The sequence below is a fragment of the Apis mellifera genome, linkage group LG2 (assembly GCF_003254395.2).
Source record: "Apis mellifera strain DH4 linkage group LG2, Amel_HAv3.1, whole genome shotgun sequence".
Taxonomy (NCBI): Eukaryota; Metazoa; Arthropoda; class Insecta; order Hymenoptera; family Apidae; genus Apis; species Apis mellifera.
Window position 1 is genome coordinate 15,221,638 of NC_037639.1, and position 14,420 is coordinate 15,236,057.

Genomic DNA, 14,420 nt, shown 5'->3' on the forward strand with positions numbered 1-14,420 from the left:
GTTTATATTGTATTGTACAGATATAACTTACGCAGTTTGAGTCAAATTCACAACTTTCTTAAAAAGAAAATATTATTATTTACTATTCGAATTTTTATAAATAATTTAAAATTGAAATAAATGAATAGAAGATATAATTATAGTTAAAATATTTGTTCAAATAAGAAAGAAAGAAGAAAGAAATATTTAAAGTACAGGAAGCATTATAGAAGTTTAGTCGAACAACAGAGTGCGGTAGTCTTAGCAGGTCGATGGTGCTGTTCGTACTGACGGTTCGTTTGCAGCCGTCTTTGCTTCGTGATGCGTCCACTGATGTGTGTTTCTGCACATGGCCGTGCCGCCCAACGGGCTTCTGTATTGTTCTACAGTTTTTCGCACTTTATCACCGGTAAATGGACTTATTATAATTAAATTTTCTATTCCAACGATTAAAAAATACGCATTTTGTGCCTTGAACTATACAAAAAACGTTTTTCGTGTCGATAATTATAATTAATGAGTCAAAAAGTGAGTCTTGGTAATATCGCATCAGTGTTTAATTCGCGATATAGAGTTTAGCATTTTTCCTGGATTTTCAAAAAACTCATTATTTATGAAACTATAGTTGATTTTATATAACTTTATGTTATAAGATTTTATAAGTGAAGATTTTTTTTTAAGTCATTACGTTGTAATGTAATATTCAAGGACGCACAGCGACAAATAAATCATAATTCTTATATATTAATACATCTTATCTAAAATTGTATGATTCAAATATGTTACGTTATTTTATACAGAAATTGTAAAAATGAATAAAATTATAGATATTTAGCTTATTAAAAGATTTAGTGCTTTAATTATTTACTAATATAAATATCTATTGTTATAATCATTAAAAAATTACTTGTATATGTTATTATAATAATATTTTTTATAGAAATAATTATTTCGTAAATTTTCATTAAATACAATTACAAATTATAAATTTAAATATAATTTAAATTAAAGCTTTAGATTTTTTTCTGAATAATTATATATTATGTTTACTTGTTGCTTTTATTTTTTTTTTGTAATTTATAACTTTTAATTGATTGAATGAAATTTGTTTATTCATTCAGTGTATGTCTAATTATCTATACTAATATTTATTTTTTGAACATTATAAGGATTAAATATTTTATAAAAGTAAATGTTTAATATTATGTAATGAAGATTTACTTTATATAAAAATTCATAGAAATAAAATTGATTTGTAACAAAATTATTTATTTAGAGTATGTTTATTTATATATTATTTATATATTTATTATATGTTTAAAATATATTTATTTTAATAATATATAGTGTTATTTTAATAAGTTATTTTAATAATATATATATGATATAAGTATATATTATATATTTTTTTTATGAACATAAAGTTTAGTTTCTGATTATTTTTTTTTAGGATCATATTTATCATTTTTAGAAGAATTATATTATATATATTATATACTACATCCACCATGACTACATCATCAGAAGATGTTCTAATGCAAGTAGGACAAGTTCGTTATAAAAAAGGAGATGGCACTTTATATGTTATGAATGAAAGAATAGCCTGGATGCTTGATAATAGAGATACTGTATCAGTCAGTCACAAATATGCTGATATTAAGTGTAAGAAAATTTGTGTAATTTGCCAAATATTGCTCAATAAAAAAATTATTGAAGAAAACTCATTTTGCTATAAATTTACTACATTTTTTTGCTTTTAACATAACAATATATTAATTTATCTTTATTTGTTTATGTTAACTTTTATTAAATATATTTTCATTTTTTATTTAAAAAACAAATGGATTATTGAAAATATTTATTAAATATTTCTTTGAATGCAATTAATAAAATTAAATGACTTAATGTTAATATATTATATTATAGTATATTTTCTTTTTTAGTACAAAAAATATCACCAGAAGGAAAATCAAAAATACAACTACAAGTTGTATTGCATGATGGTTCATCATCTACATTTCATTTTGTAAACAGAAATGGACAAGAAGCACAAATTAAAGATCGTGATGATGTAAAAGAATTGCTGCAACAATTATTACCAAAATTTAAAAGGAAAGTAAATAAAGAATTGGAAGAAAAAAATAGGTAAAATCTTTTATATTATAATGTTTAGTTTATATTATTCATATAAGTAAGATATAATATTTTTTAATAGGATGCTTCAAGAAAATCCTGTACTGCTTCAATTGTATAGGGATTTGGTTATTACACAAGTTATTTCATCTGAAGAATTTTGGTCACAACATGCTGCAGAATATACTCAAGCTAAAAAAAGTCAAAGACAAGAAATTGGTGTAAATAGTGCTTTTTTGGTAAGAATATTTTGTTATTAAAATTAAATTAAATGTATAATTATATTCATTAATAATACATTAAACATTAAATTAATATAATACAAATTAAATTATGAAAGAAAAAAATTGATAAATGTATTATTTACAGGCTGATATAAAACCACAAACTGATGGTTGTAATGGATTGAAATATAATTTAACTGTTGATATTATAGAATGTATATTTAAGACTTATCCAGCAGTAAAAAGAAAACATCAAGAAAATGTGCCTCATAAAATGACAGAATCAGATTTTTGGACAAAGTTCTTTCAATCACATTATTTTCATCGAGATCGTATCAATGCAGGGACCAAGGATCTTTTTACCGAATGTGCCAAAATAGATGATCAAGAACTCAAAAAAGATATTCAATCGGGTATTGATGATCCATTGGTGGATATAAGTTCTTTTGAGGATCAAACTTTAGATGAGAATTATGGAAATGGACCCAGTAAATCTGACAAAATTTCAGGAAACATTGTACATCAAAGTATGATTAAGAGATTCAATCAACATAGCATTATGGTTTTAAAAGCCAGCACTGCCAAACAACAGTCTACACAGTCCATTCAACCACAATTAAATGGCTCCACATCATCAACAAATAAAACTACAACATTCTCTAATCAGTTAGATGAACAACCAAAGACTAAAAAGGTAAAATTATAATATATATATATATATTTATATATAATATTAATATATAATATATTTAATAATAATATATATGTTTTATTTTCAGCTTAGAATACAAGAAAAATTAACTTATGATGATCTTGATACCAGTCATGATATAAACACAAATAATAATACACCATTAAATTTAAATCATGTAGACAGGTATTTACATGGTCCAGTTCCAGGATACAGTAATATAGAACCAACATCTGAAGAACTTCTTATAACATTAAATCAATTAAAAAAAGAAGCAAGTGGTTGGCTGACAGGAAATAGTATACCACGGCAATTAGCAACATCATTAGTTAGTCCAGCTGCAGCAGTTTCGGCCCTGGGAGAATTAACTCCTGGTGGTTCTTTAATGAAAGGCTTCAGAGAGGAAAGTCTTGGACGTAAGCATATATTACTAATTTATTTGATTAATGATTAATGAAAAATTAGTTAAACATATATAATATATTATTTATTTTAAATATAGAATTAATACCAAAGGATTTAGAAAAAGAATTACGTAATGTATATGTGTGCACATGTGAACTTCTAAGGCATTTTTGGCGAAGTTTTCCACCTACAACTCCACAGCTTGAGGAAAAAGCTATTAGAATGCATGAAGCATTACACAGATTTCATTCTGCCAAACTTAAACCATTTGAAGTAAATTTTATAAAATTTTACATATTTTATATATATTGATTTATTTTATCTTTATATCTTAAATTTTTGTTTTTCTAGGATCGTGTTCAACGAGATTTTTCTGCTGTTAGTCAACATTTGACAAATCATTTAAATCAGTTATTAAATACAGCATATAGAAAATTCGCAGTTTGGCAACAACGTAAGATGCAAATGAGGTAGCCATTAAATAATTTGTCGTATAATTGAAAACAACGTGAATAAAGTTGAGCAATATTGATCATCTTATATATATTGCATTTTATAATGTTACCGTAATTAGGGATTGATATGGGTGTATTTCACAAAAACCAAAGCTAAATCGTGTCATGCATCCTATGCTGCCACATTGTTTATTTATTCTTACATAATCGTGTTTATTATTGTTTAAAAAAATTTTCATAAATATGTTACTTTACTTCATTTATAAGAGAAATTTCATTTCATTAATATTTTCATAATACATATAGCATATAAATTATTTATTTTTTTCCATAGATTATTATGTATCATATTAGACATCTTATATTATTTGATCATTAATATAAGATGATGATGATGCTAAAAACAAAAATTTAAATACATAAAAGAAATGTAGAATAAATATTTATAAATTTCCAAACAAATTACATGATTGCTTATAAAATGTTTAAAATTTATAAAATGTAATTACATAGATAGATACATGTTAGGCGCAATGTTTATTGTATGATATCAAAGTAGCTGTGATACTGCCACTGTATTATATTAATAGAAATTTCATTGTTTTAATCTTTGATTGTTTTTAAATTACAAATATTTTCTATTTACATTAATGAACTTCTTTTTGACATATCATATATAATTAAAAAATATTTTATATAATGTCTAAATTTTTTTTGTAATGTAGTTTGTATTTTAAATGAAATAAATTCTTTTTTATTCAAAAATTTATTCATATACAGTGGCATCAGTATACTTTTTATGATATCTGCGATATACTCAACTAAGTGTCTTAATTGTTGAATCCTATTTTTTTTTTTTTTTTTTACATTATTGGGTAAAGCAATTTGCAACACGAGATTTTGTAAACTGCCTGCTCACTTTCCATATAGTAGCAATAATTTGGCAGTTACTGAGATGAGTGATACTTAATTCAATCAGTAAAGACTCTTGGAGATCATAATTGAAAGTTATGCTATAATGATTATTACAATATCAATTATAAATATATTCTTGCATTATCATTATAATAAATGTTATTATTATGAATTCGTATTTAGTTAATAATATCCTATTCAAAAAGTATAAGTGTCCTCTATTATTAAAATATTAAAATATAAATACTAAAATATTAATTTTAATAAATATTAAAATTATTTTACTTAATAGATAAGTTATATCATAAGATGTTAATATTTATGGGACATTTTTGGAAAATTGATTCTATCAGACATAAAAATTGACACAAAAATACACAGAAATATTAGATAAGATTTATTTACAAATAATTTATTTATATAATTTATAAATAATTGAAATTCGCGAAAATAGATAAAAATCTTTTTCTATTTTGTTTCATTTAATCAAAACTTGTTTTTAATAATAATTATTATTAAAAATTTAATAATAAATTTAATAGTTTTTAATATAATATTTAATAATAATTAAATAATTTTGTATATAGTATGTTTTTTGTATATCAATTTTTATGTTTGTTTTAGCCTCTAAAATCGATTTCCCAAAAATATTTCATGAATATATTACTCAATATATAAGGCATAGGTTTTTCAAATTTTATTATTTAAGTCTTTAGATTATATTTAAATTTCCTTAAACTACATAATAAGGTAAGATGAAAATGTAAACAAATTTAATGTATACAATCATACTGAATAATGCAGATGTTTTAGGAAATGAAATTGTTTATAATGTAGGAATGAGTGTAAAATGAGGATAAAAGTGCTCATTCCTGATTTTCTTAAAAAATCCCGCCTGTTGATTCTTTTCTCTAATTCATAATCAGTAGATGGCGCAATTTATTGTTGATTTCGTTCAAAATGGCGGCCTGTAATGGGCACTGTGGGGTAATATTGTTCGATTCCCCGCGATAAATGAGACCATGCAGAGTTAACTCGCCTTGGTGTATATGCGAGTACTGAGTCTAGATTGTATCCGGAATGTACACTTTTCTTCGAATGATTAAATCATGTAAGCGCAATCATAGTGCCAGCCGATCGTGTGTCGAGCATTGGCTAAGTTTGTGTAGCCATATTTATTGTGTTATTCGGCAAGACGTTATATCTTATACACCGGCAAATGTAATTGGTAATGAAGACATATGGCTTTATTATTAAAGGTAAAATCATTGTTTCAACATTTATTTTTGTAAAAAATGTGACAATTTTGTTATCTGTAACAAAAAGAGATTATAACATATAAAACATTTAAGGACCTTAGGACAATAGGACATGAAAAGACGCTACACTGAGTTCTCTTCAATTCTTCAAAAACGGCGCACATTGATTGTTTCTTTTTCAAACTACAATTACTTTATCTCTCTCTTTTTACAATTTCCAAACGGTGCAAGTCGTGCAATATCTCAAAACTTATTTGTGGTATCCTTGTTATCCTTGGTAGCACACATTGTGTTGTGTGGTGCATTAAGGATTTTACGAAAAAGTGAGTATTTTTTTTATTAAATCATATGCAATTGTAATAATCAATTCAATAATTTATGTATTTATTTATTTATAATATTTTAAACACAAAAAAATGAAAATGTGCTAAAGAATTTAATATATCTATTGTTGTGATGTATGATCATTTGACAATTTATTTATTAAATAATATTTAAATAGTGTATTATATAATTATGTATTAAATGTTTTTAAAGTATTTTCATAAAATTTTTTTCATTGTATTATTATAATATTTGTGTAAATGATTTTATTCTTCCCTTCACAAAATCCTTTATTAGTAATAAAACCTAATTACAATATATTATTAACATTTTAAATAAATAAAATTATGTATTAAAAATTTTTTTATATAATATAAATATGTACATGTAAATTATTATAAATAATTATAAATATCATTTTTATAATATTTATTTTATATGTTATTAAATTATGTATAAAAACTATATATTTTTTCAGAAAAAGATGGGGCAACTATTATATCACATTATCAGTCCTAATTATTGGATAAAGGTTTATAAACCATATACACAGTGAAAGAGATTTTATTAATTTTTCTATTTGTATATAAGAAATGGATATACAAAAGTTTCAACAAAAAGTTGTGTTATGAATATCAGAAATTATATATATAACATTTATATATATATAAGAGCCTGCTGTACATAAATCAAACAAGCTAGGCACTATCGTGCCAAGCTTGGGTAATGGATCCTGTTCGTCCATGGTATGCAACATATAATCGTCTTGCTGCAAGTAGTGCAAATAGTACATTTCAACCAACAACTTCAAGCACAAACAGTGATTTTGTATCTCATCACTTAGCAACAGCTGCTACTCAAGCAGTTCCTTCAACAACATCACAATTACTTTTACAAGCAGCTCATACAACTGCAACTCTGGCGGGACAACCATCTCCATTCAACCCAGGGGGGTTTCTGTCTCCACCCCCTGTGGGATATGATGTTTTCACACCCTTGTTTCATCATCCTAATCCTAAACAAGCACATTATGTTACTCAACATAGACAAACTCTTGCTCAAGCACAAGTGTCAGTAACAAAACAAAATACTACAACAGAATCTGACATTCCTGTACTAAGAGAAAATTATAGTTCAGCACATCAGTCAACATTTTTTGAACATCAAGGTGCGGCAACATCACCTACAACATCTACATTGGCTTGGACTCATCAGAATAATGCACAATTACCTAGTCCATTTGGTATTCTTCCTCATGAAAGTGTTGTTCCTTCATCCCCAGGACCATCATCTACTACAAAACCAGCTAGTGGTGTTTATGAAAATACATTTAATTCTAATTTTGCTACAACACAAACTATAAATAATTTAAACTCTCAATTAACTACACCTTCGGTTTCTGCTGCTGAATTTAAATCATCCAATTTTCCAGATGGTAAAAAGACAGTAAATATAAGGCCTCAATCACCAACAGTAAGTGTTAAATCAGTAGTTTCTACATCACAAACAAACAACAATCAAAATTTTTTTCAACCAGTATCTACTACATTCAATTCTGAAACATTAGCAAATAATTATTCTACTGGTAATGGAAATCAAACTTCAAATGGGAAAATACAATCTTCTCTTCAGCATCACCAATCATGTATTGTTTCAACTACAAATAATACAAATAATACGGCCAATAAAGAATATAGAATTCCTCAACCACCTGCTAGATCAATTGCATCTACAACTATATTTTTAAATACATCTATCAGATCTGTATCTTCTCAAATTCAAGATAAACAATCGACTAGAAATTTCGCTTCACCTCCCCATAAAGCAACTTCTACATCTCAACAAAATATTCAAACTAAAGCACAGACAAAAATATATCCAGAATTAAATACACACAGCAGTGAACATAGACGAAACGAACAAACATCTCATGATAATAGCCAATCGTCTCCTATTAGTTTTTCCATTATGGATTCACGTAATTTGAATTATACTACTGGAAATAATACAAATTGTACAAATACTAGTGGAAAACTTAATAATAATCAAAGAAGTCAATCAAACAGTAACTTACAAACTCATTCTCAGCAACCACAACAACAACAGCAGCAGCAGCAACAATTTCATGTTTTAAATCAACAACAGCAACAACAACAAACATCATATAGACATTATCTAACAGGATCTACAGCTGATTCTGAATATCATCATTCAGCAAGATCGAAATCTGCAACTTCTACTGATTCTGCTTATTCTTCTAATAATTCCACACAAAATGGACCTGATTGTAGTGTTGTTGTGCCAAGAAGGCCAAGTCCATTACAAGCACATTCACAAGCAAGTCCATTGGGACATGTTCCAAGTCCTGCTTATCCTATGTATAATAGTCCAATGGCTACTATGTCTTCTCCTTCACCTTTACAACAACATACGGAAAATGCAAATCAATGTGCAAGTGGATCATCATATAAAGGAACTGTACAACAACAAGTTACACCACCATCACCATTAGATGTTACTGTACCACGACCAGCATCACAAGGTCAAGTTGCTTATTCATCAGTTATTACAAGAGCTTTAGGTACTGCTGAAAATAAAACCAATTATAATACAGATAGTAAAACTTATGACAGACAGCAACAAGATTTTTCACAAACTCAAAAACAAGTTTGTTGGGAAAATGATAATCGACAACCAAATAATAGAAAATTTTCTATTACTCTATATACTGGTGGAAATTCTGAAGTAAATCCTCAAACTTTGCCAATTCAACAACAAGTACAACGAGTGCTTAATGTATCTGATAGACAACAATCATATTTTGAATCCAGCCAAGTAACCTTACAAGATTTAAGTAGTTGTAGAGGAGATCCTATGAGTATAGTAAAAAATTTACAGACTTTACAAGGTTCATGTCAAATACAACAACAAACTACTGTTTCTGTTGCTCCAACTGAACAACAAAAACAAATAGAAGAACGACGTAAAGCAGATACAAATAAAAAAAGAAAAAGTTTAGAAAAAAGTGGACATAATTCTTTAAATGAAATAAGTGGAACAACAACAATGACAGAATACTTAAATAGAATACCACCTCCTGCACATCATAATACAAATCAGCAGCAACAAAATGGTTATTTTGATTTTGAAAGATGGAATTTACCTCCACCTCCTACTAAAATGTTTCCTACTGCATCAGGTGCTTTCAGTTCACAATCAACCTTACATTCAAATAATTTTGTTGGTTCTCCAGCTCATCAACATCAATCTTTGATGGTACCTCATCATCATGCCCCACCTCCTATTCCATATTTTCCAGCCTTTCATATTCCTTCAAGTCATCATCATTCACATGAATTTCAATCTTCTGTTGAAATTACACCTATAGGTTTTGGTGAAAATTCAACAAATCAAAATCCTAATTATAATCAAGATATCAGAGATGATCAGCCTAAAGTAATTGTTCCTAATATTGAAGAAGAGTTAGGTTTCCTACAACAAAATCAGCAATTGATTCAAAGTGTTAGCATCTTAAATAAAGATTTCAAACGATCTAATAAAGATCCTAATTCAGGATTTATGACAAGTTATTTAAAATTTTTACAAGGTGAAAGAGAACCTTCACCTCCTCCAGCAATACGTGGTGGGAGAAAAGCAACTTGGAATAGATCAAAACCTTATATTCCTGTTGAACCTAAAAAATCTGTAGAAAGTTTGGTAAATGGAGAAATAATGAAAACACAAATAGAAAAACCACCTCCACCTAAAGAAACACCAGTGATTGATTATACTAATGATCCACGATATTTTCCTTTACCTAAAGAACGAAAAAAACAGAATTTTGATTCAAGTGATGATGGTTTTACTAGTGATGATGATTTTCTATTTCCTCCTAAAAAATCGGATAAAAAAGTAACAAATACAAATACTTCCAATATAATGGAAGTAACAGTAAAATCAGAAGGTAAATCTAAAAAAGGAAGACCAATAAAACCTGGAGGACCAACAGATAGAAAAAGAAAAGCTGCAGCGGCAGCTGCTGCAGCAGCAGAAGCAGCAATGATTACTACAATTAATAAAATTTCTAAAAAATACGAAGAAGGTAAATATATATATTATTTTTTTTCTATAGATTAAAAAAATATTTCATAATTGAAAATATTTATTTCTTTTTCTTTTTTTATAGTAGATCCTTTGCTTTTACCTCCAAGACGTGAAACATCTAGAAGAAAAGCAAAAGAAAAAACTTCAGTAAAACAATTTTTAGATCGACAACAGGGTATAGATTATTTTGATAATGATGAAGAACAGGGTGATTCTGATTCTGATCCTGCTTGGACACCTGCTGTAAAATTAGTTGGAGATGAAGAAGAAAAGAAAAAGAAACGTGGAAGACCTGTTATTACTAAAAAAAGTAGAAAAATTTTAGAAGAAGAGGATTATTCTTCTAGTGATGTTGTTGTTTCAAAGAAATCGAGTAGAAAAAAACATGAAACACCATCAAAAACTTCTAATGTTACTGGAAAGTTATCTTGTAAAATAGATGAGAAACTTTTAGCATCTATCAGTGATGAAGATATTGATATTTCACCATTTAAGGTATATAATTTAATAATATTATTTCTATTTTTTATATATAAAATATTATATATTATATATAATATATAATATTATATAATTATATTTATATTATATATTATATATATATTATATTATGTAAATTATATAATATTATATATAAAATAGCATATAAATGATAAATTTGTTTATTTTATTAAATGTTTATGATTTATTTATTAATTTTTTTTAGAAAAATTTAAAATAATAATTAAAAATTATATGATATTTCTGATATTTAATTTGTTTCTTTATTTTTAAGTTATTTATTAATATCTTTGGTTTTTTCAATAAAAATTGTCATAATAAATAGATACATATGCAATATATTTTATTGTATTATATAATATATATAATATATAAATATGATATTTGTATTTTATACGTACACATATATACATATATGTATATCTGATATTTTGTATTTGTAATGTATTTATATATTGCATGCAGCATTTTGTGGATGAATTAGATGATGTGGTAATATTTTATGTGATGTTATACAAGAATATCAGATTTATATCAGAATTATAATAAAATATTTTAATTATTTAATTTTTAATCGTTATTTTATTATATATTTTTCAGTCTGGAGAATTTGTTGTAATCAAGACAGATTTAAATGAAGAATATCCTCCTCTTTGGAGAATAGATGGTAAAACATTATTACAAAAATATGAACCATTTAAATCTAATGGCAAAACTTTATATCGAAACATATCTACGGTAATAGATTATTATTTTTTTAAACGTTTGTAATTTTCTATTAAATTATATGTATTTATATATATTAATCATCTTCTAGTACTCGGGTTGGGCACCACAAAATCGACATATATATCAACAAGTTCCAGTAAAATTCTTACAACAAGGAAAAGCAGAAACAATAGTAGAGTTTTTAAGGGATGAAATGATTATTGATAATAAGTAAGTATAATTATTATATAATATAAGTAATACACGAAAATTAAATAAATAAGAAATTATCACACTTTTTTTAGTGAATGTATTGATAAATCTATGAAGGATACTGAAAAATATCAAGATAATTTTGAAGTATATATTCAAACATTAATATCACAAGCTTTGGATTCTAATTTTCTAACAGAAATATTTCAAGAACAAGGTTAATTTTCTATTTAATATAATTATATATTAAACAAATTTTTTATATATAATTTACACACAAATTTTATTTAATTTCAATTTATATAGATGATTATTTCTTATCAAACGTAAAAACTGTGGATGAAGTAACGGAAGAAAGAAAACAACGGCTTTTATCTACAACGAAATGGCGATCAAATGTTATAAATGCAATATCAACTTGGCCATGTCTTAACGTTCTTAAAGATATACCATTTACAGAATATAAAGGAAAGTCATGTGCTGGATGCCAACAGTTTAAAATTCATGCTAGAGTTCTATTGTATGGTCAACCATACAATGCTACTACATTAGAAGGTTCTCCACCTGATCCAAGAATACCTCAAGAAAAAGTATTTAAATTATTTTTTTTGATTATTGTTTACTTTTCTTAGTTGATATTAAAAAAATTTATTTATATAATTAGTTAATTAATTTTTTAGGATTTTTTATTGTGTCGAATATGTCAAGCAAAAGTTGCTTTATATAATAAAGTTGCACATCAGAAATATTTAATGTTTTTGGAATGTGCAAGAAGAGTTGCAGATAAGAGAGTAGCAGATCCTCATAAAGATACTACAATAATATTAAATGAATTATTAGCTGATGAAACATGGTTAAATCAAGTAAGTCAAAATATTTTTTAAAATATTTTAATATTTATTATTAATATTTATATAACTTAAAAAAACATAATTTTTTCAGTTATTTAAAGAAGTTAGAACAATCTGGGCAGAAATAGATAATTTGGAACATCAAGCAAAAACAAAATCAAGTTTAAAATCAGTATTTTCTTCTACAGCAAGTAGTGTAGAAGAAATGAATGAAAATGTTTCAATAAAACAACCAATTGAAATGACTGCTAATATTTCGGATTCACAGGTGCCTACACAGAAAACCGAAGAGACTTCTGAAATAGTGTCTTGCGATGTGCAAATGAGCAGTATACCATCTTAGTGGTGCTACAATAATAGAAATTGGCTCTGTTTTATACAATGCCTGAAGAGCATTAAAGATTTAGTGTGTATTGACTTAATGGACATGAAGAAGACCAAACATTTAAATATTGTATTTTGATGATAAATATTTAAATTGAGTTAATATAATATGCTGTGAAACGAATGGTGAAGATAAACGTTAATGTGTAATCAAGAAATTGTAGTTATAGTGATAACAAGTAGTGAATGATGAGGTAAGTAAAAAGGTGATTTAAAAAGTGTATAAATATCAGACATATGTATATAAAATATTCATCTCTACGTTAAAATTTTAGAAATGAGCCCAACTTTGCCATTTTAATAGCATGATAATAGAGATTTACGAATGTTTGTGTGCATAAATATTTAGTTCTAGATTTGTATCGTGATAATCTAATGTAATGATAAGGTCTGATATGTTAAGATCTGAAAAAAAAATGCGAAAGACAAATGATTTTAAAATATAAAGTGATAAAACATAAAACGTCACAATCTTTGTAATATATTTAAATACATCATACTTTCTATAACTACAAAGTTCTATGCAAAATGCAGAAACTGTTATATTGTTTGTTCCTGTAATTATAACTTTTAAAATTGAACACTTTCTTTATAAATTAGTTTACATGTATTTTTTTTTTAATAATTTAAAAAATGTAAACGATATTTATGTGCATGTTAATTTGTATATAAGCAGATCATGCAACTACAAAATTTATACGTATGAAATACGTTAGTAATATTCAGAAGTGTTCCAAAATAGCATTCTGTTAATAAAATGCTTCATGATAAATGCAATATTTTGAAAATATACATTGTTTTCTTACTAGAAAACATTAGATACTTTGTAAAACATTTGTATATAGAAATACTTTTAATAAGATTAGGATTATTATATTCACTTCTAATTCAACTATATGTATTATATCTTCCATTATAATTCCAGCTTAATAATTCAATACCAAGTTTCTAAGTTCTTCCATCTTAAAATAACTTTCATAAGATAATTCCATTCTCATTTTATAAAATATGAACAAAATATTAATATCACTTTAAATCATTTATTTTTGTGAATAATCCTGTGACTAGCAACATGCGCATATTATATATGGAGTATGAATGAATGTTTCATAAAAAATGTATCTATTTTCATAGAAATCTTGGTAATATCAGTGCTTTAAGATGTCTAATCTAATGAGCAAAATTACATTTTTTATAATACCATATAATCAGAGTTTACATCATATCTTCCTTTTCAAATCTTATATAGTAATCAATAAAAAGTAAACAAATTA

The 14,420-nt window shown here is 25.8% G+C and overlaps 2 protein-coding genes across 5 annotated transcripts; both read left to right on the forward strand.

The window, feature by feature from the left end:
* The first annotated feature begins 234 nt into the window (after positions 1-234).
* LOC550895 (general transcription factor IIH subunit 1) lies at positions 235-3,972 on the forward strand. 2 transcript variants are annotated; one of them, XM_623387.6, is made up of 8 exons: positions 235-388; positions 1,430-1,641; positions 1,923-2,124; positions 2,195-2,351; positions 2,482-3,030; positions 3,116-3,443; positions 3,530-3,705; positions 3,784-3,972. In XM_623387.6, exons 1-8 carry the CDS (start codon positions 252-254, stop codon positions 3,904-3,906), a joined length of 1,884 nt encoding a protein of 627 aa, XP_623390.4. In that variant the 5' UTR covers positions 235-251; the 3' UTR covers positions 3,907-3,972. The 2 variants fall into 2 exon arrangements, with proteins under 2 accessions (XP_623390.4, XP_006568860.1); XM_006568797.3 differs by having other exon boundaries at positions 254-507.
* Positions 3,973-5,523: 1,551 nt separating this feature from the next.
* Positions 5,524-13,563, forward strand: LOC552092. 3 transcript variants are annotated; one of them, XM_016910679.2, is made up of 11 exons: positions 5,524-6,061; positions 6,155-6,384; positions 6,864-10,487; positions 10,575-10,984; positions 11,456-11,482; positions 11,591-11,728; positions 11,808-11,929; positions 12,004-12,128; positions 12,218-12,501; positions 12,592-12,774; positions 12,854-13,563. In XM_016910679.2, the coding sequence occupies exons 3-11, from the start codon at positions 7,112-7,114 to the stop codon at positions 13,103-13,105; spliced, it is 4,917 nt and encodes a 1,638-aa protein (XP_016766168.1). In that variant the 5' UTR covers positions 5,524-6,061; positions 6,155-6,384; positions 6,864-7,111; the 3' UTR covers positions 13,106-13,563. The 3 variants fall into 3 exon arrangements, with proteins under 3 accessions (XP_016766168.1, XP_006568857.1, XP_016766169.1); XM_006568794.3 differs by having other exon boundaries at positions 5,526-6,061; positions 10,572-10,984; XM_016910680.2 differs by lacking the exon at positions 11,456-11,482 and having other exon boundaries at positions 5,526-6,061; positions 10,572-10,984.
* Positions 13,564-14,420: the final 857 nt, after the last annotated feature.